The sequence below is a fragment of the Coregonus clupeaformis genome, unplaced genomic scaffold (genome assembly GCF_020615455.1).
Source record: "Coregonus clupeaformis isolate EN_2021a unplaced genomic scaffold, ASM2061545v1 scaf0025, whole genome shotgun sequence".
NCBI classification, from domain to species: Eukaryota; Metazoa; Chordata; class Actinopteri; order Salmoniformes; family Salmonidae; genus Coregonus; species Coregonus clupeaformis.
Window position 1 is genome coordinate 369750 of NW_025533480.1, and position 25345 is coordinate 395094.

The following is a 25345-nucleotide window of genomic DNA, read 5'->3' on the forward strand; positions in this document are numbered from 1 at the left end:
CTGTAGATCTGAAATAACTGGATGGTGAAACTTGCATCCAGCCAGACAGAAAAGCAAGGCGAAGTAATTCAAGCATTCTTGAAAGTCAGGACAATTGTTGTCCTGCAAAGAAACACTTTTTTTCGTTGCAACATTGCTTTTGTCGAATAAACCTGGGTCAATGGAAACCTGGCTATAGAGAGGTTGAGATAGATGTTGTTTTTCTGCTGGGGCAGCAAGTTTTTGCAGAGATGTGTGTGAACAGTGTGAGAGAGCAGGAGGGGTGCGTAGGTAGATGGGTAGCAGACATATGCACATCAATTATATTTAGTTTTTCATTTCTCCACAATCTGCCACTTCAGCTGAGACCCCAGTCAGAGACATCAGCATATCTAACCTAGCAGTATGAGAACTTCCATATCCACAGAACAACTCATCTCATCTCACTCTCTCCCACGTCTCTCTCTGTCTCTCTCTCTCTCAGTTTCTCTCTCTCTCGGTTTCTCTCTCTCTCTATCTGTTTCTCTTTCTCACTCCATTTCTCCCCCTCTCGCTCTCTCCCACCTCTCTCTCCTTTTCTCTGTCTCTCTCTTTCTATCCTTCTCCAGTGGGGACTGCACACAGACAGTCAGAGACACTGGGGTTCTTGTTGACATATAGTATGCCTTTGCTCAGTCCCATCCAGGTGCCATGGAGCAGAGAGAAGGGATGCTGTACGCATGGCCTATCTGGAGGTCTACACAGCCATGTGTGTATGCACTAAGTCACAGTCATGTGCTGTGTAGCAGCGCTCAGGAGACTGCTGAGGGGACGGACGGAGTGAATGGAATGGCATCAAACACCTGGAAACCATGTGTTTGATGTATTTGAATTCATTCCACTTATTGCATTCCAGCCATTACCACGAGCCCGTCCTCCCCAATTAAGGTGCCACCAACCCCCTGTGGTGTAGCGATATGGTGTCAACACTCCAATCACTACGACACAGCAAGGCCGACAAAACATCACCCCATGGAGAAATACTGAAAGAGGGTGACAGGGAGAGGGGGATGAAGGAGGGAGGTGTGTGTGTAATCATAACCCCAGAGCAACAACATAGGGAGGTCACACTACACGCCACTCACCCAGAGCTACAATCATCACACACCCAGACACCACTGACCTATGGTGTGCGTGCATGCGTGCGAGAGGTTCGTTTCTCAGCAGGGAGGTGGCATTATGGAAATTGTAAGATTTACACCGCTGCAGCATCTCGCCGTGTCAGACACACACACACACACACACACACACACAAAGAGACCGCCCTCTCTCACACAGACACACTGCTCACACAAACACACACACAGTGCTCGCTGGTGCTTGACATTAGTCACTGCAACGTCTCAATGTGCATAATTACCATGTGCATCAAACTATTCCAACTATTCCAGCAAAGGCACTCAGAGTAATGTGTGTGTGTACATTCGCACCAGGTGGTTGTATACAGCCTTGAGACTGGCATAGCTTCTCTTTAACAGTTACAGGAGTTATACAGTTATACACATATTAGTTACACACACACACACAGCAACATGCTGAAGCACAGCCTGATGTCAATGAGAGGGGGAGAGCAAACAGTCCATTAATAATAATAACACATTTACTGTGATGGTTTTGACTGATATAGGTCATCTTCTCCTGTTGATTCCACCTATACCAGACTCCACAGGAGGTTGGTGGCACCTTCATTGAGGAGGACAGGCTCGTGGTAATGACTGGAGCAGAATCAGTGGAATGGTATTAAATACATCAAACACATGGTTTCCATGTGTTTGATGCCATTCCATTTGCTCCGTTCTGGCCATTATTATGAGCCATTCTCCCTTCAGCAGCCTCCACTGCCAGACTCCTTGTGTCCTACTGTGACCTTCAGCAGCCAGTCATCAGACCATCAGACCACAGTAGCTGACAGTAAAACATTTTACACCTGCCCTCAGAGCTGTAGAGTTTTTATAAATCATTAGACCCGACTCTCTCATAATAACTATTCAACCACATCATCAAAAGTTTTGAATATTGTTTTAATGGTGTTTATTTCAATTACAAGCTAGCTAGCACAACGAATAAAGTCAATCTGTATCGAAATAAGGAAATCGTCTCTGTCCTTGGGAGTGTGTCAGGGTGTTGGGGCATGACAAATAATACTAGTCGACTAAGGCATCTCGAGACCCTAAGGGTCTGCATACTTGCAACAGCTTTCCCTCTTAAAACACCATCACAACATTAAAAACACTAATCATATTCATCACTGTCTACAGGGAGGAACCGCTGCAAAGACAAGCCCTTGGTTTTCTCAGAGATCTTTCCAAGAGTAATTGGAGACAGTCCAGATTTTCAGCACAAGATATTTCAATGTATTGTTTTTTTTATTGGGGTGAGAACACATCTTATTGAGAACAAGCTGTGTTATACTCTTGGTGCGGTTCCAAGCCTCTCCAAAACCACATTCTCACGAAACCAATCTGGGCTTAAACCTCTCATATACAGTGGGGTCCGAAATTATTGACACACTTGATAAAGATGAGCAATAATGACTAATTAGAATAAATCATTCAAATATTGAGATATATTGTGAATAATGATGAGTGAGAAAGTTACAGAGGGTCAAAGATCATACCCCCAAGACATGCTAACCTCTCAACATTACCAATAACAGGGGAGGTTGGCATGTCTTGGAGGTATGGTCGTTGACCCTCCTTAACTTTGTCACTCATCATTATTCACAATTCATTCAGGATTATCCGTAATCATGGTAACATCCATGTAACATCTACATTAATGTAGAAGTGTTTAGAAACATGTTCTATCCTTATTTACAATAAAAGTGACTCCAAAATTAAACAATACATTATTTACCATGAATTTCTATTAGGCACAAAATAATTGGAAACATTATTACAGTATGCTAAAAGATAATATAGTATAGGAGCCTGAGTGCCAGTCTGCTTGTGATATCATGCCAACTCCTTGTCAATCATCGTCATTGGGGAATCATGAGGGCCTTCTAGGCCTTCAGAGGTAATAAAAAATACAATTTTGTTTTAATTTCTATTTTATCGTTGAAATAATTTTAATGATCTTCTGATTTCATCTCTTCAGTTGTGTTGGAAAGAGAAGGGTTAATACTGAAGAGAAAAAAATATCCAATCAGGATTTTAGTTGGTAGAAAAATCTAGCTAGCTCAGCCTGCCAGCCATTGGCTAGGCCTTCAGAAGCTGGAAAGAAGGCCTCTGCCACTCAACCATATTAGAGCAGAATTTTTTAGTGACAGTGGAATGAACCAATCACATTTTGACTTGCAACGGCTGGGACCGTTTTTGTTTTTAAAGTGATGGTTCCACACCTCCCTACTGAGAGCGCAAGAGAAAATAATCAGTAGCGCAAGCAGTAGTTTTCCCACGCTAATGCCTCGATCACACCTACAGCATCATTGCGCAAAATGGTACGCAGCATCATCTGAATAATTCACCTCCTGCTACCATTTCTGTCAAGCCATCTACATATACAATTTGATGAATACATTCGATAAATCCAACCTATGCACCACAGAGAACGCACTGCAACTGCCTCTGCAACGCAATGCTGCAAGGCAAACGCAGCATTCCATTGGAAATGAATGTACATCTGGTGTACCAAAACACAATGATGCTGTCGGTGTGATCGAGGCGCTACGCTAGTAAAGTTAGCTAGTGTGTGTTATAGTAATGTGACAATGTTAGCTAGCTTGTGTTGTAGTAGTGTGACAATGGCGACAGCGGCAGCAGAAGCTTTTATCAATTTCAAGGTTGATGTTGTTGCTAATTTGTTAGCATCACCCTTTTCAAGATTAACTTTCAAACTTCTTTCAAACTTTGTTTACATCTGGTGTGGCACTGTTTTTTGTTGCAGATAGCTACAGTGCATTCAAAAAGTATTCAGACCCCTTGACTTTTTCCAAATTTTGTTACGTTACAGCCTTATGCAAAAATGGATTACATATTTAATTTACCCCATAATGACAAAGCAAAAACTGTTTGTTTTATATTTTTGCACACAAAACCCCCCGGAAATATTACATTTACATAAGTATTCAGACCCTTTACTCAGTACTTTGTTGAAGCACCTTTGGCAGTGATTACAGCCTCAAGTATTGCTGGGTATGACGCTACAAGCTTGGCACACCTGTATTTGGGGAGTTTCTCCCATTCTTCTCCCATTCTTCTCTGCAGATCCTCTGAAGTCCGTGCTCTGGCTGGGCCACTCAAGGACATTCAGAGGACTCCTGCGCTGTCTTGGCTGTGTGCTTAGGGTCGTTGTCCTGTTGGATGGTGAACCATCGTCCCAGTCTGAATACTTTCCGATGCACTGTATCTCTTTGAAAATAATGACAGTGAAACATTGTTGCATTTAAACTTTCAATCACATGTTATTGTGATGAACATTTTGGAAATGAAATGGTTGTGCTTTTGTATTGTTATGATTTCATGGGGCCTACTGGAGTGAATGGGCAGCTTATTCTTTAACATTATTTTATGCTGTGTGTGACTGCTGTCTTCTGCCTATCAGCCGTGTCTATGTGTTTGACCAAAATTGGCTCTCCTTCAGAGCCATGGAGTGCACAGGTATTATGGTCGCTGATTACACTGTTGTTGTCGCTATTGGTGATAGTGGTGTTAGGCTACCATAGGTTGTGTAAACAGTGTGCTTTTGTTTTGCTGGTCTCATTATTTTATGCTGTGTGTCCATGCCGGTTCTGTCTATGTGTGTGCTGCAGCCCGAAGCGCAGCCAGGCTTGTTTGATTCATTCATAATGTCATCAAAATTTTCTTGATTTTTTTGTTTGATACAATGTATTGGAAGATTTGTGGTCTCTCTGAAGGCCTAGGTCCTATAGTCACGGTTCAGCACTGATCATTGTCATGTTTGGCTTATCAATGAGCAATAGAGTTGGCAAGAGCAGAAACAGATCTGGGACCAGGCTAAAAGTATGGTACTGTATGTAGGTAATGAGATGGGCATTTTGTGGTGGTATGTAGTTAATTACATGGGCGTGGTGTTGGTTGTACTAACAAGATTTGTCTGCCTCTCCGCTAGACCCTCCCGCTGTATATGTGTTTAATTGAGCGTGTTTAATATTGTTATGGATCTCAGTCTTTCCATTTACTCAGGATTAATAGCTAGAGTCCCTCTCCACTCAGAGTGAAAGGCTTCATCCCAAATGGCACCCTATTCCCTATATAGTAAACTACATTTGACCACGGCCCACAGGGCTCTTGTCAAAAGTAGTGCACTATGTAGGGAATACGGTGCCATTTGGGACTCACCCAAATAATTTACAGCCACAAACAGAAAACCCAAAGTCTATAATATTATTTACATTTTAGTCATTTAGCAGACGCTCTTATCCAGAGCAACTTACAGTTAGTTCATTAAAAAAATTATGTCATACTGGTCCCCCGTGGGAATCAAACCCACAACCCTGGCGTTGCAAATGCCATTCTCTACCATCTGAGCTACATCCCTGCCGGCCATTCCCTCCCCTACCCTGGACAAATTGTGCACCACCCCATGGGTCTCCCGGTCGCGGCCGGCTACAACAGAGCCTGGATTCGAACCAGGATCTCTAATGGCACAGCTTGCACTGCGATACAGTGCCTTAGACCACTGCGCCACTCGGGAGAGATTATATTTCCATATTTACCCCCTGGCTGAAATGATGTAGATTTAGCGCCGGCCTGATTTATGAACAGTTGACTTTTTCAACTAAATAAATTGCTAATGCAGTGCTGCAGGTAATTATATATGACACCTAAAGTAGCCTATTAAAAATAATTCCATCGTTGAAGTGGCACTTGGCAGAGGCAGGGGAGCTGGGAGAGGATGCAGAAAGGGATGCTTTCTGCCCTCTGATGAGTGTGTGAGTGTGTGTGTTTGGTTCAATTAAGGCCACACAGATAATAATGAATGAGTTTTAGCTCTCCTCCGTACATACCTGTGTGTGTGTGTGTGTGTGTGTGTGTGTGTGTGTGTGTGTGTGTGTGTGTGTGTGTGTGTGTGTGTGTGTGTGTGTGTGTGTGTGTGTGTGTGTGTGTGTGTGTGTGTGTGTGTGTGTGTGTGTGTGTGTGGACACTATTTGATTATTTGACATTGCTATGGTACTGGTACTCCCTGCATATGGCTTCATTCTTGTGTATTTTATTCCTCTTGTGTTACATTTTTGTTTTTTTACTCTGCATCGTTGGGAAGGGCTCGTAAGCAAGCATTTCACAGTAAAGTATTCAACCGTTGTTGTCAGCGCATGTGACAAATACGATTTGTTTTGATTTGATATGATTCACGCTTAATAACTTTCACAAACCTTTAAATAATGCTGCTATACTGATATCCAAACTATCAGTATGCATTTTAACATTCAATCAAATCAACTTAAATCATTCACAACAGGAACTGCAGGGTATGACCCAGATATTTAACTAGTTTCTGAAAGCCATAGGGAATAGTGTCCCATTTCTGACACAATGAATGAAATGATTGGAACAGTTGGCTCCCATGTGTAGCCTAATTCCTGAGAGGTGCTGTTGAATTTTAGGGTTTGCGCCCACAGCTCCTCTCTCCTCCTGCTCTACGACATGAGAGAGATGAAGGGATGGAGATTAGAGAGAGAAAAGAGAGGAGAGATGTCACCTCTCTGCTACCCATCAGGCCCTCTGCTGGAGAGATCAAAGGGCCATGATGTCATACCTCTGGGCTCCTGTTGGGGGGGTGTACATTTGGGGGGGGTGTACATTTATTCCATTTGAGATGTGAATATACAATACTGTTTGTGGCCAAAACCGCATGAAAATGGTCCCACATGCAGACCAAGTGTTCTGTATTTCATCAGCAAACAAGTTAAGATCTAGACCTTGATGTCAGAGCAATTTCTACCTGGAGACTTATTCAAGTCTGTGAAAAAGTGGGAAACTTCAGAGGCTGGAGAGGCACAGCACCAATTATTCAGGCAAATACACACCTTCCCCACGGGGGAGAGGGGAGGAGAGGAGAGAGGGGAGCGAGGGAGGGCTGAGAGCAGCTATTGATTAGCACTGCAGTGCCACACACTTTTTCTTATACGCACATACTCTCTCTCTCTCTCTCCCTCTCTCTCTCTTTCTCCTCTCTCACTTTATAATGAAAATCAGAGGGTGGCCGTCACGCTACATAACAAATTATAGAGATTTGAGACCAGTAAACTCCTTCCTTTCCTTTCCTCTCTCTCTACCTATTTCTCTCTACCTCTCCCTCCAAACCTCCCTCCCTTCCTGAGGGTACCCTGGTCTTTGGTAATGTCATCCTTAGTCACACACAGTTTAGAGGCTTTCTCACGTTTTACCATTCTGCTCTCTGGGTCTCACCAGTCTCTCTCTACAGCTACACACACTCAGCCCTGCTCTTAAAGATTGGGTTCTTCATAACTAGCTTTTGTCTCAAAGTAGGTTGAGTAAAGAATGTCAGATTTCTTGTAGTAGATACACCTGCCTGTTACACATTCACTCAGTCTCTGCATATAAATCAGTAAATCCATCCATTGACAGAGGGATACATGATAGAGAGATCATAGAGAAGAAGAAAACAGACATACTCCCTCCGTCTAAACCATCTAAACTGGAACATCCATTTCAGTAATGGGTGCAATAAGTCCAAATAACAGATTGGTATAGTTTTGAAAAATGTATGTTGTTTATATTTGAGTAGCATAAGATTAATTACTCAATCAATGTACATAGATATTGAAACAAACAATTCAAAAAAATCTACCTGCAATACAGCATGCTGGGAAATATGATAATGATGGGCGTTGTTTTGGGTTAACACCGGTTATTATCACCAACACTGGGGTTCTTTTTCACCAATGAGTGTTAATTTAACACATAATTAATTTAACACCTGTATCAACACTAGGTAACAGTGGCCAATTTGCTGTGCTCGCACATACACAAACTCTCTCTCTCTCTCTCTCCCGCTCTCTGTCACATTATAATGGAAATCAGAGGGTGGCCGTCACACTACAAGACAAATTATAGAGATCTGAGACCAGTAAACTCATTCCCTTCCCCCCTCTCTCCCTCCATCCCCCTGTCTCTCCCTCCCTGCCTCATATGGGGATGATTTCTGTATTTTGAAAGCTACATATCTTGAAAACTTGATTGGTGACAAGCAAAACATTTTGGGACTATGTCAACAATGGACTAATGAAACAAATACCAAAATATAGTTTTTGGATGGACTTTTACTTTAAGGGAGTATGCGAACACACTCATTTGGTTCGCCTAGTCGACTTCGGCTAGCCGCCAGCCGAACTGAAGCTTGCTGATGCCTTTAGTCACACACAGGTCCCTAGGTAGCCTGTGGAGGAGGGAGGGATGGAGAGATCAGGGATGGAGGGAGGGATGGAGAGATAGATGAAAGAGGGGTTGCCCCTGAGGCGCAGTGGGGCCCTGCTCTGCCACAAAGGCTATTAAACTCCAACACTTTGTGGCTATTCCTCCTCTCCCTCTATGCATTATTCACACAGATCCAAAAGGACAGCCAGTTAAAAATACATAGACATGGCCAACACAGTTTAGAGGCTTTCTCACCTTTTACCATTCTGCTCTCTGGGTCTCACCAGTCTTTCTCTACAGCTACACACACTCAGCCCTGCTCTTAAAGATTGGGTTCTTCATAACTAGCTTTTGTCTCAAAGTAGGTTGAGTAAAGAATGTCAGATTTCTTGTAGTAGATACACCTGTCTGTTACACATTCACTCAGTCTCTGCATATAAATCAGTAAATCCATCCATTGACAGAGGGATACATGATAGAGAGATCATAGAGAGGAAGAAAATACATATACATCCCGATGACGTCATTCCTGTATTAGTCTGGAAATGGGTTCTGAGAGAACAGGAGAGTGCCGTGCTGCCGACCACCATTTAACCTCTATTTAAGTATTCATAGCCTCCAGAAAATACGTGTTTCCAGCCTATTTTCAGCTCTCTCTCCTCCTCCACTAATGTTGTTTCCATGTTTTCCCACAACCCTTTTATAAATAATGCTGGGGTGCTAATAAAACATAGAAACAGCTCCCTCTGGACAGGAGGCTGGGAAAAGAGAGGAGAGTTCATCTTTCTTCCCTTCTTTTCCCTTCGTTCTCTTCCAACCCTCTTGTTCCCCTCTTTCCCTGTATTCCCGCTTTCTAACAGAGCTCCAGGAGCTAGTGCACAAAACCTGGGTCAAATACAGAATTGGAATATTTTCAAATACTTGTAAAGGACAGAGGTGAGGGTGATTTAGCTTGGGGTTTGCCCTTTGGGACTATTTCATCACTCATCACAACCAAGTGAACCAACCACTGAGTTCCAAACTCCCATTAGTCTCCTTATGTTGTTCAACAACAAAAACAAAGCTGTTGTTCATGCCATGGAACCATCTTGCTTTGACTACCCATAGAGATATACTGCATAATAATAACCAGCCAGTGTCTCTCTCAGGCAAAAGCCATGCATGGGGAGCTGTTTTGCAGTGTGTCACTCTGACAGGCGGTTATAAGAGGCAGCCTTGAGTCATTTTCAGTCAGGCACTAGATTTCACACATCTCCTCCTCAACCCTGGGGGCTTCCTTAGAGGCAAGTCTCAGAGAACAGCCCAAACACACTTCTAACACAAGCAGACCAAGAACAATGCTAAAACACACTTCTTACACAAGCAGACCAAGAACACTGCTAACAGACACTTCTTACACAAGCAGACCAAGAACACTGCTAACACACACTTCTAATACAAGCAGACCAAGAACACTGCTAACGCACACTTCTTACACAAGCAGACCAAGAACACTGCTAACGCACACTTCTTACACAAGCAGACCAAGAACACTGCTAACAGACTGCTACCTAACTGTAAGTCGCTCTGGATAAGAGAGTCTGCTAAATGACTAAAATGTAAAATGTAAATGTAACAGACACTTTTGAAACTCACACATCTTACACACTCAGCCCAAGTACAATCTTCAAACACACTTCCTACTTCCATATACACACTAACACAGACAAACACACCAACCTAACACATACACCCCAAATACACTCCTGACAATCACACACATATTTCATTCACATCCATTACACAATCTCCTCACACACACTCGTTACACACACTCGTGAGTCGTGACACACATAGCCCAAACACACCACTCTCACACCTTATACAACTTCCTTACAGACCTGACCCAAAAACACTTGTTACCCCCATTCTCTTAAAGGGATAGTTGCCCCAAACACACATTCTACCCCCAGGCTCTTCCAGAAGCAGGTTGATTATAAAAAACAAACTCTGATGACCTCGACTCACTCTCAAAGAGCTTGAGGAGGAACTGCTAGACACATCATAACTCACCAAGTAAACAAACTTCACTCAAAAACCTGTGTGTGTGTGTGTGTGTGTGTGTGTGTGTGTGTGTGTGTGTTCATCAGTGTGATGTGTATTGAATGAGTGTGTTGCCAGTGGGGCTTGTTTGATTAATCATCAGTACGTTGCCCTGGCTGAAAATCATTTGAGACGGACAATTAGAGCTCTCCTCGTTAGTGAGGGCCTGGTCTTCGCTCTCTGTGGTGTGGCAGCCATCTTGATTGAGACAGGCAGAGAGAGTCTACGTCTGTGTCCTCCCTGTTCCCTAAGCAGTCCACTACTTTTGACCAGAGCCCTATGGACCCTTGTCCAAAGTAGTGCACTACATAGGGAATAGGGTGCCATTTGGGAAGCAGTCAGTCTCTCCTCTCTAATGAGATCTCCTGGTTGTTGTTGTTGTTGTTGTTGTTGTGATGTGAAGAACGCCTGGCTTCATTATCAGCCGCTTAATTCTCTCATCATTAAGGAAATCAACAGCACAATCATTAGACTCCTGAGAGAGACACTCTCACTATTTCTTGCTGTTGATCTCAATCTCGCTTTCTGTCTCTCTCTTCTGTCAGTCTCTGACTCACTCTCTTCCTGTCTCTCCCTCCTCTCACTCAGTTCACAGTAAAACAGACACATATTAGCACACTTTCTGTCTGGACCTGTCGTCCAATCATATTCTCAGAAGTCTTGCCTTCTGGCCTTCTGGCCGTCTGTAACTCTGCCCTTTAAACTTTTCAATGCAGAGGGCAAAATCATCCTGATGACTTCTATGTGTCATGTATGACTCATGAGTATGTATTTGTTAATTCCATTCCAATCTAATTGTTGTCTTCGGAGTGTAATGGAGCAACACAATTGATTAATAATTCGCTGAGCAGTCCTTGAAATGATCCTCTTTTATCAACGTGTTCTTAGTTCAACTACAGAGTGCATCACGTTCCGCGGGCCTGAAAACATTTGCTCTCGCCAATTTGGTTCTCAGAAAGACTCTGAAATAATACTTTCTTTACACCCCCTCAATCCTCCATCCCTCTTGGCCTGTTGAGGGATCCATGGACAGACTAGGAAATCCAGCTCAGACAACAGAGCAGCGAACTTCTTCTCATCTTCTTTTCTTCTCATCTACTAATCCAAGATGGCGTAGCAGTGCGGTCGCTTTTATTTCATCGTCCTTGTGTAAATATCCCGTTTCTTTTTTTTTTTTTGTCTATTTTGTATACATCTCTCAATTTTTACTTTTCATTCTTTAACTAAATATACTTTCCTGCAACCCGCCTCACCCAACGTGGAAAGGATTCTATTATTTCTTTATAACTTTCATCAAGAACCGTAAGCTGATACTAGTGTAGCCGCAACTAAATGGCTACCTGCTATTAGTCACCGTTAGCGTCTTCACCACTGTCCGTGGCCTACACTATCCACCAGCCAGCTCTAGCTCTAGCCTGGACAATTCGTCGGCCAGTCTGCACAGCGTGCTATCGACCCAGCGTGCTATCGACCCAGAGCTTACTGGACTTTCTGCCGGAATCACTGGACCCTAGCGCCGGATCATCACAACCAGCTAGCTAGCTGCAACCTGTTGTTGGCTGATTACCATTGCCCTATAGCAAGCACCAGTTAGCCTTGAGCTAGCCTCAGGCCCATCTCCCGGCTATCTACCTTTCTGTCAACCGGACGGGACCTCCTAGTGTTGACACTGAGCCCCGCCGATCCAACACGACTGGTTTGCCGACGAAATTGTCTGATGTGGTTTCATCAGGCTTCCAGTTGCGACGACCACGAAGATCCATCTGCCAGCCCCGGCCCGCTAGCACACGCAAACTACAACTGTGCTCCCTGCTAGCTGTGCTGAAGCACCAATTTGAACTGCTCTCGGACTCACATATTGCTGTTCACTGGACCTTACGATCACTCAGCTGCACAGCTGATGCCTGCTGGACTGTTCCTTTACACGGTACCCTGTCCTGTTTATTCTGTTTAGTCTTAGCCCAAACGTTATCGCTATTTCCAGTTGTTGTCTTAGCTCTCTCTAATAACACCTGTGACTGCTTTATGCCTCTCTCCCATGTCAATTATGCCTTGCCTATTACTGTTTGGGTTAGTTCTTATTATACAATTTCACTGTAGAACCCCTAGTCCCTCTCAAACTGCCTCATATAGTTCCTTTGTTCCACCCCCCATACACGCCGAGACCGGCTCAATCGGTGCCTCCAATGACGCTATCTCTTTCATTGTTACCCAACGCTTAGGGTTACCTGAACTGTACTCATATCCTTCCATATCCTTTTCTGTACATAATGCCCTGAATCTTTTCTACAACGCCCGGAGAACTGCCCCCCTTTATTCTATGTACCCAACGCACTAGAAGACCAGTTCTTAAAGCCTTTAGTCGTATCCTTATTCTAGTCCTCCTCTGTTCCTCTGGTGATGTAGAGGCTAACCCAGGCCCTGCAGCCCCCAGTATCACTCCTACTCCCCAGGAGCTATCATTTGTTGACTTCTGTAACCGTAAAAGTCTTGGTTTTCTGCACATAAATATCAGAAGCCTCCTTCCTAAGTTTGAGTTATTCACTGCGTTAGCACACTCCGCCAACCCTGATGTTCTAGCAGTGTCTGAATCCTGGCTTAGGAAGGCCACCAAAAATTCTGAAATTTCCATCCCCAACTATAACATTTTCCGTCTAGATAGAACTGCCAAAGGGGGTGGAGTTGCAATCTACTGTAGAGATAGCCTGCAGAGCTCTATCATACTATCCAGGTCTGTGCCCAAACAGTTTGAGCTTCTACTTCTAAAAATCCACCTTTCCAGAAATAAATCTCTCACTGTTGCCGCTTGCTACAGACCCCCCTCAGCCCCCAGCTGTGCCCTGGACACCATATGTGAATTGATTGCCCCCATCTATCCTCAGAGTTCGTACTGCTTGGTGACCTAAATTGGGATATGCTTAACACCCCGGCCATCCTACAATCTAAACTAGATGCCCTCAATCTCACACAAATTATCAACGAACCTACCAGGTACAACCCTAAATCCGTAAACATGGGTACCCTCATAGATATCATCCTGACTAACTTACCCTCTAAATACACCTCCGCTGTCTTCAACCAGGATCTCAGTGATCACTGCCTTATTGCCTGCGTCCGTAACGGGTCCGCGGTCAAACGACCACCCCTCATCTCTGTCAAACGCTCCCAAAAACACTTCAGCGAGCAGGCCTTCCTAATTGACCTGGCCCAGGTATCCTGGATGGATATAGATCTCATTCCGTCAGTAGAGGATGCCTGGTTGTTCTTTAAAAGTAATTTCCTCTCAATCTTAAATAGACATGCCCCATTCAAAAAATACAGAACTAAGAACAGATATAGCCCCTGGTTCTCCTCAGACTTGACTGCCCTTGACCAGCACAAAAACATCCTGTGGCGTACTGCATTAGCATCAAATAGCCCCCGCGATATGCAACTTTTCAGGGAAGTTAGGAACCAATATACACAAGCAGTTAGGAAAGCAAAGGCTAACTTTTTCAAACAGAAATTTGCATCCTGTAGCACTAACTCCAAAAAGTTTTGGGACACTGTAAAGTCCATGGAAAATAAGAGCACTTCCTCCCAGCTGCCCACTGCACTGAGGCTAGGAAACACTATCACCACCGATAAATCTACAATAATCGAGAATTTCAACAAGCATTTTGCTACGGCTGGCCATGCTTTCCACCTGGCTACCACTACCCCGGCCACCAGCTCTGCACCCTCCGCTGCAACTTGCCCATGCCCCCCCCGCTTCTCCTTCACACAAATCCAGACAGCTGATGTTCTAAAAGAGCTGCAAAATCTGGACCCCTACAAATCATCTGGGCTAGACAATCTGGACCCTTTCTTTCTAAAACTAGCCGCCGAAATTGTCGCAACCCCCTATTACTAGCCTGTTCAACCTCTCTTTCGTAACGTCTGAGATCCCCAGAGATTGGAAAGCTGCCGCGGTCATCCCCCTCTTCAAAGGGGGTGACACTCTAGATCCAAACTGTTACAGACCCATATCCATCCTGCCCTGCCTTTCAAAAGTTTTTGAAAGCCAAGTCAACAAACAGATCACCGACCATTTCGAATCCCACCGTACCTTCTCCGCTATGCAATCCGGTTTCCGAGCTGGTCATGGGTGCACTTCAGCCACGCTCAAGGTCCTAAACGATATTATAACCGCGATCGATAATAGACAGTACTGTGCAGCCGTTTTCATTGACCTGGCCAAGGCTTTCGACTCTGTCAACCACCGCATTCTTATTGGCAGACTAAATAGCCTTGGTTTCTCAAATGACTGCCTCGCCTGGTTCACCAACTACTCAGATAGAGTTCAATGTGTCAAATCGGAGGGCCTGTTGTCTGGACCTATGGCAGTCTCTATGGGGGTGCCACAGGGTTCAATTCTTGGGCCGACTCTTTTCTCTGTGTATATCAATGACGTCGCTCTTGCTGCTGGTGACTCTCAGATCCACCTCTACGCAGACGACACCATTTTGTATACATCTGGCCCTTCATTGGACGCTGTGTTAACAAACCTCCAAACGAGCTTCAATTCCATACAACACTCCTTCAGTAGCCTCCAACTGCTCTTAAACACTAGTAAAACTAAATGCATGCTCTTCAACCGAACGCTGCTTGCACCCGCCCACCCGACTAGAATCACTAGTCTCGACGGGTCTGACCTAGAGTATGTGGACAACTACAAATATCTAGGTGTCTGGTTAGACTGTAAACTCTCCTTCCAGACTCACATTAAGAATCTCCAATCCAAAGTTAAATCTAGAATCGGTTTCCTATTTCGCAACAAAGCCTCCTTCACTCATGCTGCCAAACATGCCCTCGTAAAACTGACTATCCTACCGATCCTTGACTTCGGCGATGTCATTTACAAAATAGCCTCCGACACTCTACTCAGCAAATTGGATGTAGTCTATCACAGTGCCATCCGTTTTGTCTCCAAAGCCCCATATAATACCCACCACTGTGACCTGTACGCTCTTGTTGGCTGGTCCTCACTACATATTCGTCGCCAAACCCACTGGCTCCAGGCCATCTATAAATCACTGCTAGGCAAATCCCCGCCTTATCTTAGCTCATTGGTCACCATAGCAACACCCACCCGTAGTCTGCGCTCCAGCGGGTATATCTCACTGGTCATCCCCAAAGCCAACACCTCCTTTGGCCGCAATTCCTTCCAGTTCTCTGCTGCCAATGACTGGAACAAATTGCAAAAATCTCTGAAGCTGGAGACACTTATCTCCCTCACTAACTTTAAGCATCAGTTGTCAGAGCACCTTACCGATCACTGCACCTGTACACAGCCCATCTGAAATTAGCCCGCCCAACTACCTCATCCCTATATTGTTATTTATTTTGCTCATTTGTACCCCAGTATCTCTATTTGCACATCATCTCTTGCACATCTATCATTCCAGTGTTAATACTAATTGTAATTATTTTGCACTATAGCCTATTTTATTGCCTTACCTCCATAACTTGCTAAATTTGCACACACTGTATATATATGTATTTCTGTTGTATTTTTTTGACTTTGTTTTGTTTTACCCCATATGTAACTCTGTGTTGTTGTTTTTTATCGCACTGCTTTGCTTTATCTTGGCCAGGTCGCGGTTGTAAATGAGAACTTGTTCTCAACTGGTTTACCTGGTTAAATAAAGGTTAAATAAAAAAAAAAAAATTAAAATCCTATCAAACAATAGTAACACAGTAATACAGAGTCTATGGGTAATATCACACATCGCAGCAGATTTTACTCCTCCAGACGCTGCATTGTTGGAGTGTTGCATTATCTATTAAATCTACATGCACTCGCGCACAAACGCACGCATGCACACACAGACACCCTTTATTCCTCCCCAACACAAATGGATTTTGAATAGCATGGTAAATGATGGGAAAGACATCACTAACGTTCCCTTTCTATCTGACCTTCCTTCAATTGAAATGGTTGAAATAGAATGGACCCCGAACCTGTCTACTGGCCACACGTCTCAGTGATCCAGAGTGACCTAGAGTGATCCCATAGTTCTATAATCAACAGTATAATTACCAACCTGGCCCCTCTGGAGCTTCTCAATCAATACCCAAGCAGCCAGGCAGGCAGGACAGTTGTAGGCCTGGTTAACCTGCCTTACAGGGGGCAACGGAGGGAGGAGGTACCCACAGTCTGTGTCCACTACCAGCCCTGCTCTTTAGAGACAGGGGGTGAAACATGGAGCAGCAAGGAGGAAGGGTTACTGGAGGGAAACTGTTGTGTCTGGTTGGGGTATCCAGGGCTGGAAGGTCCATACATCCATCCTCCATCTAATTTCTCCCAGTTTCCACCACCACCATGCTGGTAGTGTCTGCTCAGTGCATCTGGGTTCTCCTCTTGTTTGAGACTATGTCTGTGTCCCCCTATTCCCTAAGCACTACATAGGGAATAGGTCGCCATTTGGGAAGCAGTCAGTCTCTCCTCTCTAATGAGATCTTCTGGTTGCTGTTGTGATGTGAAGAACTCCTGGCTGAGTGGGAGAGTATGTTGTGTCTGAAATATCCAGGGCAGGAACCTCCATCCATCCGACCTCCATCTTGGATCTAATTCCTCACAGTTTCCACCATCACTGGGCTTCCCCATTTGGGTTTACCATGCTGGTGGTGTCTGCTCAGTGCATCTGGGTTCTCCTCTGTGCTGACTAAGGGAGTCTTGGTGCTCCAGTGGGGAGATTAGCTGGCCCATGCCACCCAGTATGTTTATGACATCTTCTCCAACATGCTATTTCCAGACTGCAACACACACTGCATTATTCATGAGACATGAAGCAGCAGATAAAGCATCTACATAGTAATGTGATACAGAGCACAATCCATCCTTCCAGACATACACACACAAACACAAACACACACAGATATGCTACAATGCACACACACATACATACATTGAGTGTACAAAACATTAAGAACACCTGGTCTTTCCATGACATACACTGACCAGGGGAATCCAGGTGAAAGATCCACTTTAACCAGAATCGATGATGGATTGTGTATGTGTGCCATTCAGAGGGAGAATGAGCAAGACAAAAGATCTAAGTGCCTTTGAACTGGATATGGTAGTAGGTGCCAGGCGCAGCGGTTTGTGTCAAGAACTGCAATGCTGCTGGGTTTTTCACGCTCAACAGTTTCCCGTGTGTATCAAGAATGGTCCACCACCCAAAGGACATCCAGCCAACTTGACACAACTGTGGGAAGCATTGGAGTCAACATGGGCCAGCATCCCTGTGGGAGGGAAAACACACACAGATATGCTACAATGCAAACACACACACACCTACCAATCACCTGCTCTAAATCCTATCAGAAAAATGAGAGTGAGGCGCTGCGACCTAAAATCAAGGCCCTGTGTGTGCTGTTTCAATGACAGATTCCTCCCTAAATCATGTTTTGTATTATTATCCACAGGTTAAGAATACAGCACCGCCGCTCACACAGAGCCAGGGCAGTGATATGGGAGAAAAATGATAAATATGAGAGAGAGAGAGAGAGAGAGAGAGAGAGAGAGAGAGAGAGAGAGAGAGAGAGAGAGAGAGAGAGAGAGAGAGAGAGAGAGAGAGAGAACAAAGGTGTATGGTTGAGAATGTCACATGGCTCATTAGGAGATACATATTTCCACATTGTGCTCGCATCAATCAACCTTGTTTGACTAATGACGGCGGCAACACACACACTCTTATACACTCCTCCATTACATCCACTCTACCATTAATTGGCTTTTGTACCCTAGACAGTAATTGATTTCATTGTTTCTCCATGTTCTAGAAAGACCAGTCTAGACCAGTAGCGTAGATCTAATTTTAACAGCAGACTCCCATGCCCAAAGCCCAATACACACACACACACACACACACAAAGTCTCCGGGGCTAGGGGCAGAGTGAAGTGGAGTATTCTTTAATAAGATTGACTGCATTTTAATTGGTTGTCACAATTGAACTTTATCTGCCTGCAGTAGCGAGCAAGCACGTCTGGCTGAAGTAGCGTCTCTGTATGTAATACCAGAGAACCAATGTCAGAAGCAAGGCTGCTTCTAGAACACAATAATTGCTCTGACTGACTGACTGACTGACACAGACACACACACACAGGGTTTAGCACAGGCCAGGGTAATATCCTGCTGGAAGAATAAGCATCCCTCTGAGGAGGAGGAGGAGGAGGAGGAGGAGGAGGAGGAGGAGGAGGATGGGAGATAGACATGATGAAGCCCAGGCCCTGGCAGCCAGCAATATACTCAATTTACTGTAAAGAGACCCACTACACCCAACACACAGTGGCTGGTGTTCAACACCTACACACACAGTGCCATAGTATCAACACAAACACAACACAAAGATCCATGACTCTAACATCAAGGTAAACACAAACCATGACATCACCCACACTGAAACCAGCAGGGTTCTTAACCCAGACCCAGCCTGTCTTACCAAGACCCAACCAAACTCAAGTCAAAATAAACCAGACCCACCCAAACCCAACCCAAACCCGTTCCAGTGTCCTTACCTTGAACAGCCTCAATATATTGGCAACCATGATGGACACGGAGCTGGCCGCTGCCCCGATCACCCCCACGATCTTATCAGGCTTGGCGAAGATGGGCGGGTCGCCGTTAGCACAGCGTACGTCCGAGCCATCCTTCTCGATGAGGGCCTGGACAAAGGTCAGCGACTGCTCCAGGGCGTAGGTGTCTCTGGAGCAGGTGTCTAGGATCCGTGCCCCCAGGGTGATGTTGGGGAGCAGCTCCGTGTCCTTGTTGATCAGGTCGATGGCGAACATCATGGCCTCAAGACGATGGATCCCTTTCTCCTTCTTTAGTTCCCCGCAGGGCACGCCGCCGCCCCCCCGGGAGTGCACCGGGAACAGGCCGCCCAGTATGATGTCGCCTTCCAATCGGATGGAGTGGGCATACTCCTGATTGGGCGCAGTGCCGATGGCGGGGTCCGTGATTCGCTGAGGGGAGGCCAGGGGTAGGAGCCAGGAACATGTGGCAAGGAAGTGGAAAAGGAAATGGCGTGTGGCGAGGAGAAAAGGAGGGCATTGGGGTTCTGACAACGCCATGGTAACAGTTGGGTGGCGGTGGCGATTGTGGGAGGAGTTACTGAGGAGATACCTTGGAGATTGTAGGCGGGATCATGGGTGAAAGGGGGTCAGTCCCCCGGGGAAGGAGTTGGGGGAGGAGTTAGCAGGCCGCTCTAAGATGTCCCAGCCCCATGAGGCATGCATGTCCCAGTAGAGGAGAGACAGAGAGAGAGAGAGAGAGACTCGTAGAGGAGGCGAGTGCCGCTGCAGCGATGGTAATCCTGAACTCACATCTTCAGGAGACCCTGCAAGATACACACACAGAGAACACGAAGCAGTCAGTGCCTCAGTCAGCCATCTACTGGGTAGCACACACAGTCTCTCCCTCCCTCCCTCCCTCCCTCCCTCCCTCACACACACACATAAATCACTGTTCATGCTGCAATGCCTGTCTTCCAGATTCAAGAGCAAGAGACAGATTAGCATTTGCAACACACACAGTACAGCCCCCTCCCCCCTTACACACACACACACCCCCACACACAACCGCCAATCCTATCCCACTGACAAGACCATCCTACCCGCCAGTGCCAAGCCTGTTAAACACAAAGTGCCAAACCTGTCAAACACATCAACAATGCTCCAGAATGCATTATTCATGTGGACATGATGAGCGTTACTCAGTGTGTAATCATTCAGTATGAACTTCTACTGGTTCTACACCTGTTTGACTGACAGCTGCATGGGAATCAACACCTGGAAGGTGTCACCTCCGCTACCTAATAGTTATTATCAGAAACAGTACAGTAATAATGTAGCAAGCCATCCTAGTATGTGAGTCAGTGAGAAGAGGCTTTCGTGGAGCAGGTTTGGTTTAACTTTCATCGTTTTCTTACTGGTCTCGTTCCGCTTTGAATGTCCTTCACGAATTTAAGTGATGTCATTGCTGGCCAATCAGATTAGGCTACTGGGTGCCCTCTTTACCTCAAAATATAATATCCATTGGCGGCCTAGATTATCTGTAGCCCACTAAATAGCTTTTATAATTAATATCATATCACCACTCAATATTCCTCAGACAAAACAAAGGCATGAAGAAAAGACGATCATTGAGACAGATGAAGAGGGCCTTCCTAATAGTGTATTTGATCTGTTATGGATTGACCACACCCACTTCACCAAAATAGTAAAATGTGTGGATATTCTTCTGAGTTAGATAGAAGAGCATATTAATAACATTATAATGTGAAAAAATCAATGAAATTCATTAACATTATAGCTATACTGTACATACGGCAGTATTGGCTAAATAAGTCTAAACTTCCCGCTGCGCGCCATAACCACTTTTGCGTGCGTCTGTGTGCTTTCCAAAAGGCACAGATGCTGCACAGTATGCTTGTGTGGGCTGAACCGGCTGAGCATTTCTGGGATGCTGAGATGCTAGGGGACTTCTGTATCGTTGCATACAAATAGCCTAATGTATATTCTGACATCGTGGCAATATTTCTCCCTCCCCCTCCATGTACCCATATTTGAAAGACGCTCACCTTTCCACACATCCAGCACTTTCACATATATTGAGTGTACAAAACATCAAGAACACCTTCCTAATATTGAGTTGCACCCCCACCCCCCCTTTTAGCCCTCAGAACAGCCTCAATTCAACAGGGCATAGACTTTACAAGATGTCGAAAGCGTTCCACAGGGATGCTAGCCCATGTTGACTCCAATGCTTCCCACAGTTGTCAAGTTGGCTGGATGTCCTTTGGGTGGTGGACCATTCCTAAGGCATTGCGGCTCTTAACACAAACCGGTGCGCCTGGCACCTACTACCATACCCCGTTCAAAGGCATTTAAATGTTTTGTCTTGCCCATTCCCCCTCTAATGACACACATACACATTCCATGTCTCAATTTTCTCAAGGCTTAAAAATCCTTCTTTAACCTGTCTCCTCCACTTCATTTACACTGATTGAAGTGGATTTAACAAGTGACATCAATAAGGGATCATAGCTTTCACCTCGATTCACTTGGTCAGTCTGTCATGGAAAGAGCAGGTGTTCATAATGTTTTGTACACTTAGTGTATAGTGTAACTATACTCTAAAGAAATATATGAATAATTTACCTTGAAAGGATAATGTTACTATAGCACTTTAACAATTTAAAAAATGTTCTAATGCAATTGGGTAACAGTGCACCTTTATGGTTAGGTTATATTCCTAATTGGCTATTCAGGATGTATTCATGCGTATACTCTAAACCCCAATTTGCTGTCATTACTCAAAACTTTTGAGGAAATCTGTTGCGCTTAATATATTTGAGTACAGTTACTTAATGTGATTTTGTAGTCTTAACTCAAAACGATAGTCACTGTGAGCCTGTAGGGGTTCCAGATTTGAGTTGTATCAGCTTTAACATTTTGAGTAATGCACCCACTAAGTCACGCATCCAATATAATTTCCCAGTGTTCCTTGCCTTTCGAGTGAATTGTAGAGTTACCACCCATGACTGTATTGTTAGTGACAGAGACATGGTTGTTGAATTAATTCATTTTCAGTCCTGTGGCCTTCACCAAGTGAATTCCTAGGTGAATATTATAATTATAATTACACTTTTTATGACTATACATTACATAAGGCCTTATTTTGAGGTCAAACTAAATTCCAGTAACTTTTCCAGATTTTCAAAAAATCCTGGTTGAAGGATTTCCAGGAATCTTCCAACTGCAATTTCTGGAAAAACTGGGATTTTTACAAGAACTTTGCAACCCTAACTGTAAGTCACATTATGCTGGCTTGCAAAGTGATGTGTAATTCCTATTGGAATCCAGCCAGAGATAGGATATCCAACAGTTGGAATTCTTATTCACCAACAACCTGCATTCACAATGACTGCAAGGGTTAGGAAAAGTATGTGGAGACTACCTAAGCCATTTAAACTGGAACAACCATTTCAGTAAGGGGTGCAAAAAATCAAACTAAATGATTAGATTAGTTTAGAAAAAAATATGTTATTTATCTTTGTGTAGCATAAGATTTGTCAATCAATCCCTCAATGTACATGCAAAAACACAGATATTAAAAACAATTCCAAAAAATCTACCTGCAGTAGAGCATGTTGGGAAAAAGTTAATTTGTTGTTTTTGTTATAATACCTTTTAAAAATAGAGTTGATGTAACTTCTCATTTAGTTTTGAGTCAGTACCACATAAACATTTTAAGTAATATGACTTTTCATTGACTTTGAGTTCAACTTACTAGAAGTATTTGAGTTAAAAATGCCTTGGGGTTTACAGTGTAAGAATGGATCTTTTAACATATTGTTTTCTTTTACACAATAGTATTTAACTTCTGCAATAAAACGTTATCACTTTCGATCCTGCTCGGGTTGGAACGTTTGAGTCACTAATAAGAGAGAATTGACAGAATGGTAGAAATTCCAGCAGTGTGATCGTTTTTGTTGGCAGTAAGATGAAGGGAGTATTACCCTGCAAGGCAGCGGCTGGGTCATTTCACTTTTTAATTTACACCAATCGCTAGGTGTCATGCTGCACCATCCTCTCTACTGGTCATTATATTAGAAGGTTTCCTCGTGTATAGAGACGTTCTCTGGGGAGCGCAGTGCTCTTTTCACAAAGTGATAGCTTTTCTCTCTTTTTCGCCTCTTTCTTCCTCTGCTATTTTCTCTCACTCCCTCTGCTCGTTTCTCTCCCCCCTCTCCCCGCCCGTTCCTCTCCCTCCTCCTCCTCCTTCGTTTCCCCTCTCTCACCGCACCCGTTTAATATGATATTGTTTTTTTGCTTTCAGATCACAGGCAGGTAAAGCCACCAACCAACGGGAACGAATCAAACACATCCCAAATCCCTCCAACGGTTCCCCCCTAAATTGACTTGTGATCCTCCAATTCCCTTGACCCGTTACAGAATACCTGGTGGAAGTGGTGTGTTAGTATGATTGTGTGGGTTTGTTGCGGGGATAGATAGGGATTAATGCGGGATACACCACCACCACCACCCTCTGATACGCACGACTGATTAAAGCAGTGACATGAAGCAGGCAGCTGCGCTATACAAACCTTGTTTGTGCTCCAAAGAGAAATAACGACCTAATGATATCTTCAAGGTAGTCTACATATAATTAGATAAAAACATTATCAAGCATAATGTTTTTCATTCAAGTTCAATATAACATTTTGCGTCTATAGATTGAGACAGCGTTATGTGTGTGAAATAATGCGTCCCTTTTCAGTGAGCTCTGAAAATCACACTATTGACATCCCAATTATTTTCATCGAATTTTCCAATATTAATTATAATTAATCATATCACAAAATTCGACATTTGGGCTACGGATAAGATCAGATTTATGGATCATTCCTAAATGCCATCAGAGGGGATGCCGTTCCCTGGCGCGCGGAACAGAGCAGAGAGCGCATTCCTTTGGGTCAATATCGGAACTTCATTGCGGAGCTCAGCAGTTTCCTTTCCCAAACCTGAACCCTCTCATTTAGCTACAGGTCACGATTCTGATTAACGATACAGTGGACTGTCAACATCAACTATGCATGTCAATAATGAAAGGATAAATAGTTATTTAAAGGCTAATTTGCAGAACCATCGAGGGTAATTAATTTAACAATGAGGGAGAAAAAAGGCAGATGGATGAAGAGCGATGGATTCTTCAGATAGAGGGAGAGAGAGGGGGAATATGGAAGAATTATGTTTGATGGGACCATCTCAAACATACGAAAACTATTAAACGAAATATGTAATTTTCAAAAATGCTACCTGCTTTTCCGTGACTTGATTGAGGGTTCCTCGCGCCTTCGCAGCCCACTCACAGATGCACGCGCCTCGGGTTTTCGGTGCTGAAAGGGACAGCGCATGCAGCCATCCAGCCAAGCAGCGAGCGCGCGTCTCCGCCAAATGAATCACACAAAAACACCCACCGGCAGCGATTGGTCTCCCAACTCTCTCTCTCTCTCTTTCTCTCTTACTCTCTCTCCGCATATCCCCTTCTCCCTTTTTCAGCATCGACACCATTTATCTGTAGCATAAATTACACAAAAACTGTTTGGAATGCAACATTTAAGCAGTCACATTCTGATGCATCTGCCCAGACAGAGTCCCATTAAATTAATCCGTTATGATTGATATCAATGTCTTAAAACAAGACATCTGACGACATCAATAGGCCTACATCTGCTATCTGCATAATAGCCAACAAAAAACGCAGGCATTGATTCCTCTCTGACGCTCACACCAATATACATGTGTAAATAGGCTATTTCTAATCTAATTGTATTGGTCAGATACATGTGTTTAGCAGACGTTATTGCGGGTGTAGCGCAATGCTTGTGCTTCTAGCTCCGACAGTGCAGTAATATCTAACAAGTACATTTACATTTTAGTCATTTAGCAGAGCGACTTACAGTTAGTGAGTGCATACATTTTTCATACTGGCCCCCCGTGGGAATTGAACCCACAACCCTGGCGTTGCAAACACCATGCTCTACCAACTGAGCTACACGGGGTAATATCTAACAATTAATAATATCTAACAATTAATAAGTAATATCTAACAATTTCACAACATATACCCAATACACACAAATCTAAGTAAGGAATGAATTAAGAATATATACATATATGGACGAGCGATGTCAGAGCGGCATGGACTAAGATACAATAGAATACTATAGAATACAGTATATACATATGAGATGAGTAATGCAATATATGTAAACATTATGTAAATATTAATGGGCTTATTGGTTGCAATGATCAATTTATAACTTGACTTATGCAGATATATTGCAGATAGGCCGATGCTATATATTGGTAA

The 25345-nt window shown here is 44.0% G+C and overlaps 1 protein-coding gene across 3 annotated transcripts in view; it reads right to left on the minus strand.

The window, feature by feature from the left end:
* LOC121543659 (metabotropic glutamate receptor 8) overlaps positions 1 to 24431 on the minus strand; it is a 239230-nt gene extending 214799 nt beyond the window's left edge. For 2 of the 3 annotated variants that reach the window (XM_041853701.2, XM_041853702.2), the window contains exons 1-2: positions 24289 to 24431; positions 18985 to 19805 (exon numbers count right to left, since the gene is read on the minus strand). In XM_041853701.2, coding sequence (XP_041709635.1) covers positions 18985 to 19539 — 555 coding nt within the window. In that variant the 5' untranslated portion in view covers positions 19540 to 19805; positions 24289 to 24431. The remainder of the gene's footprint in view (positions 1 to 18984; positions 19806 to 24288) is intronic. The other variant, XM_041853703.2, reaches the window with a different exon arrangement.
* Positions 24432 to 25345: the final 914 nt, after the last annotated feature.